The 18,657-nt window shown below is 52.5% G+C and overlaps 1 protein-coding gene across 5 annotated transcripts in view; it reads right to left on the bottom strand.

Annotated features, from left to right (window-relative positions):
* TMEM181 (transmembrane protein 181) overlaps positions 1–18,657 on the bottom strand; it is a 97,943-nt gene that overhangs the window by 58,027 nt on the left and 21,259 nt on the right. Inside the window, exons 1-2 of one of the 5 annotated variants that reach the window (XM_054686464.2) lie at positions 16,116–16,293; positions 2,981–3,084 (exon numbers count right to left, since the gene is read on the bottom strand). The exons of 1 other annotated variant lie outside the window; for it this stretch is intronic. In XM_054686464.2, coding sequence (XP_054542439.1) covers positions 2,981–3,084; positions 16,116–16,123 — 112 coding nt within the window. In that variant the 5' untranslated portion in view covers positions 16,124–16,293. Of the gene's footprint in view, positions 1–2,980; positions 3,085–3,735; positions 4,182–16,115; positions 16,294–18,657 lie in introns of those variants that run through there. 3 more of the 5 variants (XM_054686465.2, XM_054686463.2, XM_009452313.4) reach the window with 3 other exon arrangements.

Raw genomic sequence — 18,657 nt, 5'->3', positions numbered from 1 at the left:
AAACGAAGGGGTAAAAAAGTGCCAGCCCTTTAAATCCCCTGGAAGTAACGTTAGCCAGCGGGGGAGGGGCTTGCAACAATTGAGGGAGGTACAACAACAGCAGCCACTCTTACTTCGTCAAACTTCTGCAATCAGAAGCGGCATCAGCGATCAGAGCACAGATGCCTACTATCTGGAGGACAGGGTCCTTTTTGCCCACCTTGGTTTCTATAAGCGCTAGGAACACACATTTAGCCGCCTGCTATAGGCCTGCAGTGGAAGATGAGTACCTGCTACTGTGCTAAGAGCTGCGCTGACCAAAATTAGCCACCATCTAATGTACAAGCATTCCCTTCCAAGTGGCAAGCCTTCAACAGACTCTGGAGTTCCAGAACAGTTACACCATACAGATTCTGCCACTGCAGCTGTTGGCTAAGTAGAAGACATCGATTCCTACTCCACCATCTTCCCAGAATCCTCTCCAAGCTTCACAGATTCTTACAATGCATTTCTTTAGAGTTTTGGCCTTAAAAGAAGTAGTCAAAGGAAACACTGTGAATCTGATTTTAATTTAATTTAGAACTAGATTTGTTCCAAAACGTATCACTATCAACTGGTGATGTCAGTTCTTCTGGGCTGCCTCAGTGACCATGCCCAGAAGGATTGTCTGCCAACAATCCTCCACTCAAAAGGAGGAAATACAAGGCAGTAACATTTCTCTGGAATGCACTTAGGAATGCTGGGAAGCATATATCAAATGTAGGAAAGAGGCTTGTGTCCACAATGAGGCCCCTTTTAAACAGATTCACAATCTGAGTGAACACCTAACCCAGGAAGTAAGGCAGTCTAGTTTCCTGGAAAGAATTAAGAACTGGGAATCAGAAAAATCTAGACTTGGCTGGCTGCGGTGACTCACACCTGTAATCCCAGCACTTTGGGAGGTCGAGGCAGGCGGATCATCTGAGGTCAGGAGTTCGAGACCAGCCTGGCCAACATGGTGAAACCCTGTCTCTACTAAAAATACCAACAAAAATTAGCCAGGCGTGGAGGCAGGTGCCTCTAATCCCAGCTACTGGAGAATCATTTGAACTGGGGAGGAAGAGGTTGCAGTGAGCCAAGATTGCACCACTGCACTCTAGCCTGGGCAAAAAAAAAAGAAGAATCTGGACTCCAGTCTTCACTAACAAGGCTTTCTGGGTCTTGATTTCCTCATTTGCAAAATGACAGTTACTAAGCCAATAGTCCCTAAGGTACTCCTAACTCTAAAATAATAATAACCTTATCACATAAAATAATCAGGAGCAGAGTACTTGTGATAATTTTATGTGTCAACATGACTGGGCCACAGGGTGCTGAGACATTTGGTTAAACATTATTCTATTGTGTCTGTGGGTCGTTTCTGGATGAGATTAACATGTGAATCGGTAGACTGAGTCAAGCAGATTGCTCTCTCCAATGTGGGTGGACCTCATCCAATCCATTGAATAAAACAAATTGGCTGAGTAAGGGGGAATTTGCTCTGTGTCCAGCTGGGACACTGCTCTCCTGCTTTCAGACTCGGACCTGGACTCAGCTGGAAATTTACTCCATCAGCTCTCCTAGTTCTCATGCCTTTGGGCTTGGACTGGAACTACACCATGGGCTCTCCTGGCCTCTTACTTGCTGACTGCAGACCTTTGGACTTCTCAGCTTCCATAATCATGTACCAATTCCTTATAATAGACAGACAGGCAGGATAGACAGACAGACAGGATAGACACACAGGATAGACAGGCAGGCAGGCAGGCAGATAGGTAGATATTTCGTATTGATTCTGTTTCTCTGGACAACTCTGACTAATAGAGTACTGTATGGAAAGAAAGAAGGGGATGTAGAAATCCTGAACATCACTTGGATCTCAGCCTTGGTGCACTTTACATTTCTCATTTCTGCAAGAATGGAGAGGGTGTGATATAATCATGGACGTTTGAGACCGAAGAGTGGCTTAAAATAACAGAAGGTGGCTGAGGTCCCACTGAGACTGGAGACCATGAGAATATTAATGCCTCCCCTACCAATCTTAAAGGATAGCAGTGAAAATCAAGTAAGATCATGGATATATCTTGTGCTGTAATTAATGTAATTTTTATTTCTTGATGACTTAACGGGAAAGAAAAGAAGTTGGCTACAGCTGCTATTATCACCATCACCATCAGATAAACAGCACTCTCCCCCAGCTTCCTCGTCCATTTACCAACCCAGTTTTGGGTAAGAAACTAACCTTTTGAGGCACAAATTGCCTCTGGGACAGGTTAAGCCTAACTGCCATTCACACTTTAGTATTAAGTCAATCAATTAAATAATATCTACCAGAAATCACCCTTATGAAAAAAGATATTTTATTTAAGAGGGAAACAAAGCAATGGAGGAACAGATTCTCTCCAAACAAGTCAGGCTCCTGGTTGCCTGCCCTGTGCACGGGGCTGAAGACACCTGGGTCTCTGGGAACCTTGTGAAAACCACTTGGCTTCTCAGGTTCTCCATCCATGAGAAAGGGGATTGGCCTAGATGATCTCACTGCTCCTACAGCCACCCCGCCCCATGCTCACAGCCATCAGCCCCCCACTCTCCTCTCCACCCCATCAGCTGCATCAGAGCTCTTCCGTGGCCTGTCTCCCCAACCAGGCAGCATGTTCTGGACGCACCAGCGCCCAGCTGGGTCTCGTGCACAGCAGATTAGAAACATTTGCTTGGCCAATGAAGGCATGTGGTCAAGGCTGCCCCTGGCTGCTGCACAGGGCATGGCCAGGGTCACTCGGGGCTACTTACTGCACACCTCCCCTACAAGAGACAGAGCAGCTAGAAGCGCAGGGCTGGGACCCCATCCACCCTGTGGACACTTCTCCCTCCACGCTGGGGCCCTTAGCAGTGGGAGATAGGGGCACAGCTGGGCTGACCGAAAGCAATACGCCAGGGCCACCGCGCATGGCAAAAGATTCACTGAGTAAAAACCGAACCTTACCTCTGATCCCAACGAAGATGGTCAGGCCAAAGCAGATGAAGAAGACGACAAACACGAGGACAAAGTGGCGCTTGGAGAGCGTGTAGAGCCGCATGGGCGCCAGCCTGGGGGCAGAAGCCAGCAGTGAGGGACGGTCAGGGGAAGGCCCGGAGGTCACAGGAAAGCGGCCCTGCAGCAACACGACACTGCCCACCTCCCCTCCCAGCCCCTCACTTCTGAAGTGGGCCTGCACTGCCACCAGGTAACCTCCTGACAAAACAGCCTCAGCGGCCAATTCAGGAGCTGCGCGTTCCTGCACGTTCCGGGTTAGAGGGTCTGTGGACCCACCAGCCACCGCGGTCTGCACGCGGCACACCAACCCCACACTCGAGGAGAATGCACTAGGGGGGCTCCTAGGCCCCCCAGGGGTCACTGCCACAGAGGCAGTGGCCAGATCCCACTACTCACCTCATGCACACACATACATACACACACGCACACACACTGGCACACCCACAAGCACACGGCCTATGGGGGTGACACTGCCAGGCCCCACTCGAAGCTCCAGGTACTGCCAGCACCACACTCCTCCTTCTGCCATTCCCACATGCCCACAACCTCACAACCCACAAGCCCACAAGCCCACTCCTCCCTCTGCCATTCCCACAAGCCCACATCCCAAGTCCTCCACAACTTCAGGTTCCCCTTGTGCCACCCAACACGGACGCTGCCTTGCCGTGCAGGTTTCTGTGATTTACACAGACAGGGAAACTCACTCGCCCTCCCAGGTGTCCGCCCAGTCACAGGAAAACTCCAGGAGGCAGGGATCATTTCTTTTAGAACATCCTGTATCAAGGGCCAGCAAACAAAAGAAAACTCTGTAAAGGCCCAGGTAGTACATGTGAGGCTTTGGGAACACTCGGTCTCTGTCGCAAGGCACAGCTCTGCTTCTCTGAGCAGCACGGGATGCACGAGCATGGCTGTGCATGGCTGTGCAGTCAAACCATCGACAAAAGGGGTGTGGCCGGCCCCCGCCCTGTGCCCTGAGGAGGAGACCCACAGACCAGAGGGACGTGCGGCGCTGTCTGTTTTGCTCTCTCTTCTGTGTTCTCTGTTGTCCTCGCATGTTCTGGTCTTGGGAGCCAGACCAGCGGGAAGGAGCCCGAGCACCTCACCTCAGGGACAGGCAGCCGCACGCCCACCCAGGGAGATGGACATAGGCTCAGCCTGGCCCGGCAGGAAGGTTACTGGCTTCACGGTCCAAAGCTCACACGGGCCTGCGTGCCCACATCCCCCCAGCACACGCCTGAGAGACTGCAGTTGCAGAGCAGGAAGTCATTGCCAGGCCCGTCCCAGGGCCAGGGTGAGGCCGTGAGTCAACACCTCTGCGACGTGGCTCTGATAAGGCCGGGCCCGCTGCCCCCAGCAGGGCCTGCGTGGCCACCTGGGCAGTGAGCACACAGACCAGGGTCACTGGGTGAAGAAATAAAGAATAGGTGGCTCCACAGCTGCCCCGGGACTCGGTGCAAACACTCACCCACAAACATGAGACAAGAGAGCTGGGGAAGGAGGTGGCCTGGCCCCAACTCAGCTCTGGGGCCTGACAGATCCTCAGAGGCCCAGGAGCCATAGGAATGACCTCAGGGAGCAAACTCAACACCTTCAATTCACAGGTGGGGAAAGTGAGGTCTGGAGAGAGTGCATGTGCCCAAGATGCTGCAGCCCTACCCTCTGCACCTGCACTGACAGAGGTGGCTCTGGGACGGCGCTGCAGGCTCCCACCTACACCAACTCCTCTGGGCAAGCCCTGCAAAGTGTGAAGGCTGGCCCGGAAAGAAGTGTCTCCTCTGACCTTCCGCAGTTAACCCAGGTGTCAAGTCTATTCCTTAGTTTAAGCATGGTGTGTTTAATACGTTAACACTGCAGATGGCCGGGCGTGGTGGCTCATGCCTATAATCCCAGCACTTTGGGGGGCCAAGGTGGGCGGATCACGAGGTCAGGAGATCGAGACCATCCTGCTAACACGGTGAAACCCCGTCTTTACTAAAAAACACAAAAAATTAGCCGGGCGCGGTGGCGGGTGCCTGCAGTCCCAGCTACTTGGGAGGCTGAGGCGGGAGAATGGCACGAGCCCGGGAGGTGGAGCTTGCAGTGAGCCAAGATGGCACCACTGCACTTCAGCCTGGGCGACAGAACGAGACTCCATCTCAAAAAAATTAATTAATTAATTTTAAAAAAATTAGCTGGGTGTGGTGGCACATGCCTGTAATCTCAGCTATTCAGGAGGCTGAAGCAGGAGAATCGCTTGAACCAGGGAGTTGGAGGTTGCAGTGAGCCGAGATCACACCACTGCACTCCAGCCAGGTGACAGAGCGAGACTCCGTCTCAAAAAAAAAAAACCAACCAAACAAACAAACAAAATACTGCAGAATGGAAGATTCCTACAGCTGCTCAGGGCCTTTTCAGTTAAAAAAAAAAAATGACACAAAGCTAAATGGACTAGATGGTGGGGAAATGCAAATAAAGCCTTTAGTTCAGTTAACAGTACTGCACCAAGGTCAACGTCTTCATTTTGATAAATGCGCCAGGTTATGTGAAGTGCCCCCCTGAGGGGAAGCCGCAGGGCTTGCCCAGAGGAGTTGGTGTAGGTTGGAGCCTGCAGCGCTGTCTCAGAGCTACCTCTGCGGAGTGTGGGTGCAGAGGGCAGGGCTGCAGCATCTTGGGCACATATACTGTCTCCAGACCTGTTTCCCCACCTGTGAATTGAAGAAGAGTGTACGGGGCCGGGCGCAGTGGCTCATGCCTGTAATCCCAGCACTTTGGGAGGCCAAGGCGGGCGGATCACGAGGTCAGGAGATCGAGACCATCCTGGCTGACACGGTGAAACCCTGTCTCTACCGAAACTACAAAAAAAAAAAAAAATTAGCCGGGCTTTGTGGCGGGCACCTGTAGTCCCAGCTACTCGGGAGGCTGAGGCAGGAGAATGGTGTGAACCCGGGAGGCAGAGCTTGCATTGAGCTGAGATTGCACCACTGCACTCCAGCCTGGGCGACAGAGCAAGACTCCATCTCAAAAAAAAAAAAAAAGTGTACGGAAACACTCTGCTATCTCTGGCCCTCTGCTGTAAAGCTCAAGTAGCTTTTAAACAATGACACTGCTATTTCTGAGTTCCTCCACTATAACGTTCTCGGAGGTCCCATCCCCCAGGGGCAGCCACAGTCCCAAGACTATGGAGCTCCGAGAACTCCCCAAGCAGAGGCTGAAAGCACAAGAGAAATTACTTGGAAGCAGAGAAAACCAGAATAACTATATTTTAAATCTTGATTTCAAAAACACATTATTGACCCCCTACTAGCACAGTTATTTAGCAAATGAGAAGGAACGTTGCAAAAAGAGGCCTTAAGAAAGGGCATGAGAGGCTGAGTGCGGTGGCTCACGCCAGCAATCCCAGAAAGGGCATGGGAGGCCGAGGCAGGCAGATCACCTGAGGTCAGGAATTCGGGACCAGCCTTGGCCAACGTGGTGAAACCCCATCTCTACAAAAATACAAAACTTAGCCAGGTGTGATGGCACATGCCTATAATCCCAGCTACTTGGGAGGCTGAAGCAGGAGAATCGCTTGAACCCGGGAGGTGGAGGTTGCAGTGAGCCTAGACCATGCCACTGTACTCCAGCCTGGGCGACAGAGCAAGACCCTGTCTCAATTTAAAAAAAAAAAAAAAAAGAAAGGGCATGAGGGCACAACCCGCCCCAGGCACCTGCCAGTCTCTCTCAGAAGGCTCAATAAAATCCATTGTCTCCCCTTCCTGAAAACTTCTACTTAAGTCCAACTTATTAGAAATTTTCCTGGTTTAACAATCAAGTCATCCAACTCAAAGGAAAAAAGACACAGAGAAAACAACATAATCTGTCTTCTTAAGCAAGTGTAAGCTGGGTATAACCGCCTGTGCTGCAACAGGCTCGTGGGTGAGAGGGTGGGCGCCAGGCCCTGGCTTCCGCTGTCTTCATTTTCCTGACAAGCAGGCATCCTCACTGGAGGGCCTAGGGTCCTGGGACCCTCTGCAGCCTGCAGGTCTATCATGGGCCAAGGCAGCACCCAGGACAGGATAATTCTGCGTGATGATCAATGCCTTCCCCTCTGCGACTCTTTCCGCTCTCGACTTCCAATCTAAAAGTTCTGAAACAGCCCAGCATGGCTCATGCCTGTAGTCAGTGAGCTAAGACTGCACCACTGCACTCAGCCTGGGTAACAGGGCGAGACCCTGTCACTAAAAAATTAAAATAAAAAAGATTTGAGCCAAAAAAACCAGAGACTTCAGAAACCTCAGAAACAAGACCCCGTTTCAGATCAATCATAGCTCTAGAACTGTTGCTCATGGGCAAAACAACAAAACATTGAGAAGCCAAGGTAAAGATGGGAGAGGGGAGGTGTCTTTGCCAGAACTAACCTAGCCCCCTGCTGTGAGACCAGCTCAGTGACCACAGCGGCTGGAGTCCCCAGTCGCTTCAGAACACGGCTCCTGTTCTGCAACAGAAACCCACTGGCAGCTCTGCCTCCTGCTGAAATGCTCACAGGTCTCTAACATCAAGCCAACCTAGACCAGTGACCGAGTAAGTCTCAGTGACCGAGAGAGCCCATGGCCCTCTCTGATCAGTCCCCCAAGGGAGGATATTTCTAAACACATAGAGGCAAGTCTGTGATGCAGAAAATATGCACAGCCTACGAACAGGAGAGGGTCCCTGGGGGTCCCTGATCCCAGGCCTTCCCTCTCCTCATCTCTGTCGTCCCCGTGTGCTTCCTGAAACCTCTAGTCCTAGACTCCTGCCACCCCTCGCACCAGTCCTCCAACACCAGCTCATCTCCTGCTGCTTCTCTCTCCGTCCTTCCTGCCTTCGGGAGCCATCCTCCCTGCCCACCCTACCCGACTCTGAAGCAGCGTAGCCCAACACGTTTTCACCTAGAAGCCCTACAGTACTTCAAGGTCAAAAGGTTTCAAACTGAGCTAAAAAACAAAATAACATTACTGAAAAGCCCGCTTCCACTGCCCACTTCCTGCCTCCACCCTTTCTCCATTCTCGTACCCTGAAACCTGGCACCATCTCAGATGCCCTTCTCTCGCTCCTTCCACACTTTCAGCCAGCCAGGAAGAGCTGAGTCCTTGCTCCCCAGTTCCTCTTCATCCCCAGCACACCAGTCCCACTGTTCAGGCCCCAAAAACTCCTGCCAGCTGCTGCCATCACCTCCAAACGCACCTTCCTTTGTGCCATTACAGCACTTTAACAGCCTCGCCCTGCTCAGGAAGCGTACAGTGCCCCGCAGCCAACTCCATCAAGTTTAGACAGGCCTTTCAAAGTCCCCGAGATCCCTCCCCACAATCCCTCTCCAGCCTTCCTGCCACCCTGCACATATCCTATGTGAATTATACGCGCTCCCTCCGTCATCACAGCCCTGAGATAGGTACTACTGCAACCCCTTTCAGATGAGAAAGCTCAGACTCAGGAAGGTTCCATTACTTGCCCTAGATCACAAGGCTGCTAAGTGCAACACTGAAACCCGCGCATCCAACTCCAGAGCTTCAATTCTATGATGCTGCCCAATAGGGTCAAGCCAGACTCCAGGCTGGCCCACTCACACAGCGCTCTGCTGATCTAAGATGCTCTCTCTTCTCCCAGCAAAGCTACCTCAATCCCACCCAGCATCCAGGGTTCAGCTGTGTCCCACCTTCTCCCTGAAGTGTTCCCTCACCCTCCATCTCTCACGGCTGCCCACAGTTGAAACCATTACAACAGATGCGGTCTGCACTACACAGCAGAGTGCCTGACGGCGAACGGCTTGGCACGTGGGAGGCATACAAAATCATCTACCAAACTCAACTTCCATTCGTTATTCCAAAAGCGTTTGTGTTGTTCCCTCAAGTTGGTGGAGAGATGCTAGGCAAGGGGCTCCATGCTTCCCCACCTGCCCAGCCGGGTCGGCATGCCAGCTGAGGAAGTCCTCGGCCCAGCTACCCAGGCCAGGAAGACTTCCTAGAAAACCCCTGCCGGCTCTCAACACTGTCTCTTCTTCTTGCTGGGGCCACATGTCAGTTTCCCCTCCTGGCCCATGCAGCTTTTCACAAGAGGCATCTAATACACTCGCAAATTCTGGCCTGCCTAGAGCCACGGGGCCCTTGGAAGATCTGTCAAAGGCAAGGAAATAAACTGTCCCCTGAAGGTCCCCTTGACTCTTTGGGCCCTTTCTAAATTAATCTCACTTTCACAGGTGCTTTAAAATATCACAGATGTGTTTCCTAGAAAAACTAAACACACCTTTACTGGAATGCCTATCCCCAAAATTGCATCCATAATGCAAATCACCGTGAGCCAGGTCTCCCCTCATTATTCATCTTTTCTTTCCCAAAAGACTGCTTCCAAGCAAGGTGAGGTTTGTGGAGTGTCTAATCCAAATGAGACAGGAGCTGGAAAACTTCCGTCGGTCTCTCCACAGCCTCACCATCACCTCCCTCAACTCCTCACCATCACCTCCCTCACCGTATCACTTCCCTCACCCCATCACCTCCCTCAACTCTTCACCATCATCTCCTTCACCCCATCACCTCCTTCACCCCATCACCTCCCTCACCATCACCTCCCTCATGAGCTCACCATCACCTCCCTCACCGTATCACCTCCCTCCACCCCATCACCTCCCTCATGAGCTCACCATCACCTCCCTCACCGTATCACCTCCCTCCACCCCATCACCTCCCTCAACTCCTCACCATCACCTCCCTCACCGTATCACCTCCCTCCACCCCATCACCTCCCTCAACTCCTCACCATCACCTCCCTCACCGTATCACCTCCCTCTACCCCATCACCTCCCTCAACTCCTCACCATCATCTCCTTCACCCCATCATCTCCTTCACCCCATCACCTCCCTCACCCCATCACCTCCCTCACCATCACCTCCCTCATCAACTCCTCGCCATCATCTTCCTCACCCCATCACCTCCCTCACCATCATCATCCTCGGACACACTGCTCTCTGTCCCCTCCCCTTCTCTACTCTCACTCCCTTGGTAATCTCATCCTGTCTCGGGCTTGCGAGAGGATGCAGGTATGAACAATGGCCTGCTCTAGACCTCAGCCCAGTCCTCTCCCCTCAACTCCAGACCCCTACTCAACCACTTGGCATGCCCGTTTGGCTATCAAGCAGGTACCTCACACGTGACCTGCCTCACACCAAACCCCTGGTCCTGTGCCTGTGGCCTGGCCCATCTCAGGACACAACAACTCCAACCGTCCAGGTACACAAGCCAGGAGACTGTGAAGAATCTATTTAGATTCACCTCAGATATTCTACTAAATCCAAAGTTCTCCACCAGTACACACACCCCAGAAATAAAACAAAATTTAGAAGAAAACTCAACATACAAAGTCACATAGGCATAGAAAACCTCCTTTCTCGAGGTGCCGGGAACTGTCCTTTCAGAACACAAGACAGCAGGCATCCCTGCTGTGGAGCACTGCCCATCCTGCGGCCACTGACAGGTCACTCCACCCCCGCCCCCATCGCGAGGCTCTGTGGGGGAAAGCAACTGTCCACTCGCCCGCAGGACACGCTGCACCAGTTTTCAGGATTTCATTGCAGGGGCTCCACTGTGGATCCACCCCACACCCTCCCCACACCTGCAGCTCCCCTCCCACCCCCAGAGGCCAGCACTGAGCCTCAGGAATGGAGCAGGTCCAGTAACTTTCGATGCCTCTCATTTTTACTAACTCACTCTTCCCTGTTTTTTTCTATTTTCCTCCATGTTCTCCTATTTTCCCTGCAATGGTAAATGGTAAGTGAACCACTGAATTGCAACATTGAACTTCCTCCCCCCAGCATTGTCTCTTCCTGCTGTCTGTGGCTCTGGCTTTGGCCCTCTGCTTCTGTAGCTGGGGCACAGCAGTTCCTGGCAGCCCCATCCAGAAAACCTTCTCCCTGGGACCTGGTCCTTGAGGCCACAATGCTTGCTCAGGCCTGGCCAGCTGTAAAGCCATGTCCCCACTAGATGCACTGAGCACCTCGGGACCACAGCACCAACACAACTTTGCCCACTAAGTGCCTACCCCTCCCACATAGGGCTCATGAGGGGTTCAGAAAGCAGGGCCAGGAGGGCACGGCAGGGGAGGCGAGCAGTCCACAAGCACTCAGCTGCCCTAGGACTGCTGCACAGAACCACAAAACAGATACAATCCGGGTAAGCAGAGGTCGTGAGAACACCTCAAATTGCTGTCCTGCAGCGAGAGGGACAGAGATGTGAGGAAGGCCAGCACCAGCATTCCCACTTCTACAGAACCCAGCAACACCAGCATCCGCAGCAGGGGCCCAAGGGGTGTGAGAGACGCCTTCATCTCGGTCTCCGCAAACCACCACGATGGTAGGCGGGTAAGACTGAGAACTTCTGGTACTACACATCCTGCTGCTTGTTCAACTCATGCCGGGATCTCCCACATGAGAATTGACAAATTAGGATCTGAGCAGTAGTCGGGGACTTTAAATCTCCCAGCCCATTCTCACACTGTTGTTTTTATTTTTCCAATCTGTATAAAAATAATCTGTTCTCCTTTGGCCCAAAATGCCGGCCTGTTGCCTGACAGCCTGGCTCCCCACTTCCTGACCACAGGACAGCAGGCAAGTAAACAGTTCCCCAGACCCTCAGTTTCCTCATCTGCAAAATGGAGAGAGGCAGAAGATTCATCTCACAGAGTTGCTGGCAGGTGCGAGTAGAATCATAAACACAGTGGTCAGAACAGCGTGGCAAGAACTCAGCCAGGCTAGCTATTAGAAATGATGGCTGTGCTTTTTCTCCTCTACTTTTTCTGTTTGAAAGCATTTTGGATTTCATTCTAACAACATCTTCAAAGACCCCACTGTATGAAGTCTCCCCTCCAGCTGGCTGCCGCAGAGGTGGGAGCTGGCATTTCCTGAACACCTATTTGGTACCAGGCTGGGAGCTTCCCTGTAGGACAGGCACATCGGCCCATTTCACAGGTGGGAAAACACAGGCTGGGGTGAGAGGATGCAGGCCCACTGAGGCCCCAGGCAGCAGGGTGTGGAGGTGGGACTGGAACCCACAAATGCACACCCAGCATGTGGAGGTTGGGGCAGAAAGAAGGCCCACCACTCCCTCACATTCACTCTTTGGCCCCTCACTAAAATCTTTCCTCTTCAAGTAACCTACCAGCTAATGGGTTTTGAAAACAAACTTCTCAAAGGGAGCAGGATAGGAACTCTAAAATTTCAATCAGCCAACTTGGGTATCTTATAAGTCATTTCTCTAGCTATTCAAGAGTTAAGTACAAGCCAGGCGCGGCGGCTCATGCCTGTAATCCCAGCACTTTGGGAAGCCAAGGTGGGTGCATCACCTGAGGTCAGGAGTTCAAGACCGGCCTGGCCAACATGGCGAAACCATGTCCCTACTAAAAATACAAAAATTAGCTAGGTGTGGTGGCGTGCACCTGTAGTTCCAGCTTCTTGGGAGGCTGAGGCAGGAGAATTGCTTGAACCTGGGAGGCAAAGGTTGCAGTAAGCTGAGATCGCACCATTGCACTCCAGCCTGAGCAACAGAGTTCGCAAAGCTATTATGTGAACATTCAAGGCCTAACCACCTCAAAACACAATTTAATAAACAATGTGCTAAGCTACCCAAGGACCGGTGAGTTCATGTGTATCCTTTCCAGACTGCAAGCCCAGTGACTCACACACAGGAGCATGTTGGTCAGTTCAGCAAATACCCTGCCCAGGCCACAGGGAACAAGGAAGTAGGTCAAACGCTGGCCAGTGAGCCCCAGTTCAGCACAAGCAGCGCTGGCCCTAGCAGGAGGCTCCAGGCAGTGCGGTCTGGTGGTTAGGAACCTGGGCTGGGGGCCAGCTGCCTGGACCTATCCACTGCAGGGTAACCTGGGGCAGTTACTCTACCTCTCAAGAACCCCAGTTCCTGGCCAAGCGTGGTGGCTCACACCTATAATCCCAGCACTTTGGGAGACTGAGGCAGGTAGATCACCTGAGGTCAGGAGTTCGAAACCAGCCTGGCCAACATGGTGAAACCCCGTCTCTACTAAAAATACAAAAATTAGCCGGGCATGGTGGCACTTGCCTGCAAGCCCAGCTACTCAGGAGGCTGAGGCAGGAGAATCACTTGAACCCGGGAGACAGAGGTTGCAGTGAGCCGAGATCGCACCACTGCTCTCCAGCCTGGGTGACAGAGCGAGACTCTGTCTCAAAATAACAAACAAACAAACAAAACATCCCGTTTCTGAAAATTCAGGAAACTAGGGAACCCACCGCCTAGCAATGCTGTGGCAATTAAATCCGTTGTGACGTGAAAACCCTTGCTAAGTAACCATGAACTGTCAGCTGTTATTGAGAGGAGCAGAGTACAGCAGTCAGGAGTGTGGGCTCTAGAGCCAGGCGGCCCAGGGTTTGGGCTCAGCTCTAAAGCCTTGAAAAACTCACTTGTCTTTTTCATACCTCAGTTTCCTCATCTGCAAAATGGGGAAAAAAGAACCTTCCTCAGGAAAGGTGATAGTGAGGATTCCACGAAACAATGGATGTAAGGTGCTTACGACGGCACCTGCTACATGGTGAACACTCACAGTTATCTTTTACTATTTCTAGAGATCATTTTGGTCAGAACAAAAAACCATTCCATGAGACAAAGTCCTAAATAATTAAATGGTTGCAGGAATAGGATACTGACCCAAGCCTCGTGTGCCCTCAAAAGCACTGGGAGACTCAGGAGGCCCAGGACCCTGAAACCACAGCAGGGCTCCAGGATACTTAATTTGTCTGTGCCACGCTTTGCTGCTAGCTGAAGGTGGTTCTAATTAATACACTTCTACATTGAAATGCCCCCAGGATGAAAAAGACACATAAAATACACACTAAAAAATGGCTTCACGTGCCAAGCAAGACACACACACACACAAAAACAGCCTTATTTAAATTTGCAGAGAAATGCTAAAGTAAGACCAAAGCAACATGTGAGCATGAGAGTCTCAACTCCGTGCAGCCCTGTAGCTGAAACAAGTCAGGTTAGCAAATGAGACGCCCCACACCGTCCTCAGACTCCTAGCACCTCTCCCGTCCCTAGCATCATCAGAGAAGGAATGGAGACTGCAGGAGAGTTCAAGGTAAAACTGTAAGAACTGCTAACCTTTTTTGCTGATGAGTTTTGATGGCAATCTCTCCTACATTTTTAAAGAGCAGGCTGGGCCGAATGAGAGTCAGAGGTCATAGGGCCAGGGTCTGCAGGGGGACGGTCCCCTACACACCGTAAGCAGAGTGGTGGAGCTGCCCCTACTCCTCCAAGCGGCTCTGTTCTCTCCCATTCTTTACCTGGACTTCTCTTCTTTCTCACCTCTGGGCTCTCAGGCACACCAGACAAGGACAGAGAACACTCAGTCACCTAAGTCCAGGACGCACTTCGGATTTTCAGGCTTGTTTTTTAGGAGGGTTTTATCTGCTACCAAACTTTTCTCAGTTTCCAGGTAGGTGCCTGGAATGCTGGCCGATGGTGGTGGGCTGATTTCCAGATACCCTCATCCCCCTCCCTCTTCCCTAACCCTCTTAGTGCTCCACAGAGCCTGAGGCACAAAGCGCTTACAGCTGCAGGGGGAGGCCTCAAACTCGCACAAAATTCAAGCTGTGTTTTACTTGTCCTCCTCGGGACCTTTCCTTGGTCAACTGCTTTCTTTGGTCTAGTTCCCTGTCCTGTAACAGCCCAGGATCCTGGCAGAAGATCCCTGTCCTGGCCAAGGCCCTCACCACCTCAGGCCCCCGGCCTCTCTCCTACTGAAAAAGCACACCCAGCCCACCTATGCAGCTCCAAGGGGCAGCGCGTGAGAGAACTCCTATAACACGCAGCTGTCACTCTGCTACAAGGCCACAGTTCCACAAGACACCGTTCCAAGCAGTATTATTTACACAGGCCGCACAAGAATCCTGCCCTCTGGAGTTGTGCAGAGGCAATACTGCTAACCTACCTCCACTTGGCTTTTAAAATCTTTAAAACATCCACATAGGTCTGATATTTGATGCCATTCCAGTTTCCCAAGAGGTGCTAAAGCAACATACCAAAGTCAGAAACTTCTAAGGAAGCAGAAGGAAAAACAGATCTCTGTCACAGGCACTTGCGCTGAGGCAACAAGCCTGGGTGTCACTTCTCTGACCACGTCCACAGCCAGAGAAATCAGCAAAGATCCAAAGCAAAACCTTTCTGCCTCAAAAACCGCATAAAAGCCAAGAAGCGCGTCCAGGCCCCTCGGAGGCTGCCTTCAGTGCAGGGAGCCGGCCCTGGAAGCCTCCTGCGCCAGGCGCGGCTGCACAGCTGGGCCACTCCTTCTCCCGGACTTTCTGCAACTCCACGCGGCGCTAACCCTCTGGTTAACTCCGTCTCCTTCTTTTCCAGATGCGCCCAGGGGGACACCTAGGCGACTGTTGGGTCAAAAGCAAGCTTTAGGGATGGCGTCCACGAGGCCCCAGACAGGTTTTTCCTCATTAAAAACCCTGGACTTCAAAGAGGTAAAGAAAAAAAAAAAAAGCCCAAAGTCAGCAGATCGTAAAACGCATAAAACTCATAAAACTCGACACCCCGAGTCCAAAGGGGCTGTTGCGGCAGGCTCCCCGGTGCCCACGTCACCAATCGCCTCTGAGAGCCTCGCACCCGGCGCTGGGCGAGACCGCAGGGCAGCGCGGGGCGCTCTCGATACCGAGGGGACGACGGGGCGGGGCCCTTCCGGCAGGAGAGGCTGCCCGGGAGGCGGCGGGACTCCGTGCGGGCGGCCACCCTCCGCCGGGGAAGGGCCGCAGCGCCCCCGGTTCTCTCGGCCCCCCGGTGAGCGCTGTGGCTCGCAGCCCCGTCCCGGAACCCCGACCGCATCCCGGTCTCTAACCGCGGCCGGGCGGGCAGGCAGGAGGGAGCCCCGGCCCCGGTCTACTCTCGCCCCGCGCAAACACCTCCGCCTGACCCGCCCGCGAAGCCCCCTTCAGCGCCCTTTTCCCTGCCCCCAGTTCCACGTGGGCGCCAGGGACCCTGCGGCACGGCGCCGGGAGCCAGGGAGCCCCAACTTTCGGCCGGAGTGTCCAGAGACCCAGCCAGCCCGCCCGCTCGGCCGGGGACTCACGGCTCCATCTCGGCGCCCAGAGCCCTCGGCCCCGGCCCGCGCGTCCCGAGCCCGCCAGGCGCCGCGCAGCAGCCTCGGCAGCGGCAGCCGCAGCCGGAGCCGGAGCGACAGCGGCTCAGCAGCGGCCGGCCGCGGAAAACTCATCAGAGCGCGACGCCGAGATCACGTGCGCGGAAGCGACTCTCACGGCGGAAGAGGGCGCGGCGCGGTGCGGTGGAAGCGGGGCCGCGGGCGCGCGGCGAGGGGGGTGGCCCCGCTTCGTGGCCCCGTGCGAGGGCGGAGCCCCACGGCCGGGAGCACCCAGGCTAGCCCTGAGCTGGGGCTCAAGACAGAAGGAATGAGTGAATGAATGAATGACTTAGTTTACCTCTTGTCCCTAGGGCAGGGAAACAGCGCATTCATTCACTCCTACTTCCCGAGGGTCGGGGCGTAAGGATGGGCCTCGGGAGTCCATGAATGCCCTGCAGTTGTCTGGAAAACGCTATGGGTGTCTGCATTTTTCTAGGGAGAGGAGCTATAGCTGTATATTCATTCCCAAAGGGTCTTGTGACCCCTAAAAAGGTCAAAAGCCAGGACAAACTTCTGCCACCCCGAATGATGACAGGAACCTTCCGGGCTCTTTCTGGTAGCTTCTCCCGCAAGCCGCTTCTAGACTGCAGCTAGACCAGTGGACCAAAAGCACTTTCCTGATTTCGCATCTTGGCTCAGTGTTCCCCCATTTCTGTAATCAAGAATGGATGAGAACCAAGGTTTGGCTATTTCTGAGATTCTCTTTGGAGCATTACTCAAAATGTCCCGTGTTCCCGTGTGCTGTGGGTTTAAAGTCAGTCTGCATGAGTTAAATAAAGGACTTCCAAGCTTCCTTTGCAATGTATCCTCATTCATTCGCTAAACTGTAAACAGGCTTACTATTGGCAGAAAAGTGTGGACATGAATAAGGAACAGTTCCTGCCCTCAGTGAAATTACAGGCAAAGAAAATTACCAACAGTAAGTTAGGTACCCTTAGCTCAGGGTGCTACAGTGAGGAAGGGTGCCTAACTCGCCTTGGGGGAGTGGAGAAGGTAGGGGACAGAATGCAGAGTTTGGGCTGAATCTGGAGGGTGAGGTGGATATTAGGAAGAGGGGGGTTAAAAGGGGGAGATACCAAGCAAAGCACACTCTAAGCCAGGACACCAAGGAATAGTTACACAAAATCTCATTCGTGCTCTGAATCCTAAACCGCAACTCTTCAAGGAATAACAAAAGATTATTTCTTAAGTTCTTTTCATACATAAGCAGAGGGAAAGGGTTCTTCATAGCAACAAGACCGGAGAACAGAAACTCGGTACCTGCAGGGACGGACTGTTCACAGGGACGTGGGGCGCGGGAAGGTGAGAGTCGGAGGGAGTTCTATGAGCTAGAGCAGGGGTCCCCAACCCCGGAGCCTGTTAAATTACAGACGTGAGCCACCGCAACCAGCCCAAACATGCGTTTTCATGCAACACCTTCTGTTAAATGTTTAGGCCTGAAGATGCCTCCCTACTTGAGTCCTTACATAAGGAGCTGCAGCCTGGCATAGTTAACATAAAAGAGAAGACACCCTAATTGAGGAGGATGCTTTTGTAACAAACAGCTGAGTCTCAGCCAATCACAGCCAGTGAGCTTCTGTCATTGGCAGGTGGTTAGCTGATTCAAATAAGCTAGAACATAAACTGTAACCAATCAAGCTGTCTCTGCGCCTCAGTTCCACTTTCTGTCCATAAATGTTGTCTAACCACGTTGCAGCCCCGGAGTCCTTTGAACCTGTTGGTTCTGAGGACTGCCCGATTCTAGAATCATGAAGAAAAGCTACTTAGGATCTTTAAATTTGCTGTCATTTTGTCTTTCGACACTTCTGATTCTAAAATGTTGGAAACTAATTCGAAAAAATATCTTAAACCCTGGGAGGGACTAAACAAAGCACATCTGCTGGCCACATTTGCCTAGAGGCAGCCAGTATCTACCTCCAGCCCAGAGCAGCATGAGATGACGTGGAAATCCCTGCTCTGTGCCAGCTGCCTGGTCTCTCCTGAGGCATCTCCAGCGAGAGGAAACTGTCACCACCCCGAGGACCCCTGGCCCTCACTGTGTGCATTTGGCTCCAAACTACCTCCTGGCAATTCCTTCCTGTCAGATCTCCCTGGATTTGCTGTCCAGCGTCACCCAGGTCAGCGTGAGCCCTCTCCCAACACTCCTTCAAGGATGTGAACAACCACATGGCCCTCAGCTCCTCTTCTCCCGTCATCCTCGTTTTCCCATTTATTTGTTCTTCAAACATTAATGGAGCACTGTGTGTGTGCCAGGAACAACTCTCAACTCTGGAAACACAACACGAATAGACAGATGAGGTCCCTGTCCTTTTCTAGTCAAGAACAAACAATAACCTAAATAATTACTTAATTGACCGGGCATGGGCATGGTGGCTCACGCCTATAATCCCAGCACTTTGGGAGGGTGAGGCGGGGATCACCTGAGCTCAGGAGTTCAAGACCATCTTGGCCAATATGGCGAAATCCGTCTCTA

Source organism: Pan troglodytes, chromosome 5 (genome assembly GCF_028858775.2).
Source record: "Pan troglodytes isolate AG18354 chromosome 5, NHGRI_mPanTro3-v2.0_pri, whole genome shotgun sequence".
In the NCBI taxonomy this organism is placed as follows: Eukaryota; Metazoa; Chordata; class Mammalia; order Primates; family Hominidae; genus Pan; species Pan troglodytes.
This window is presented reverse-complemented; position numbering and strand designations above follow the sequence as displayed.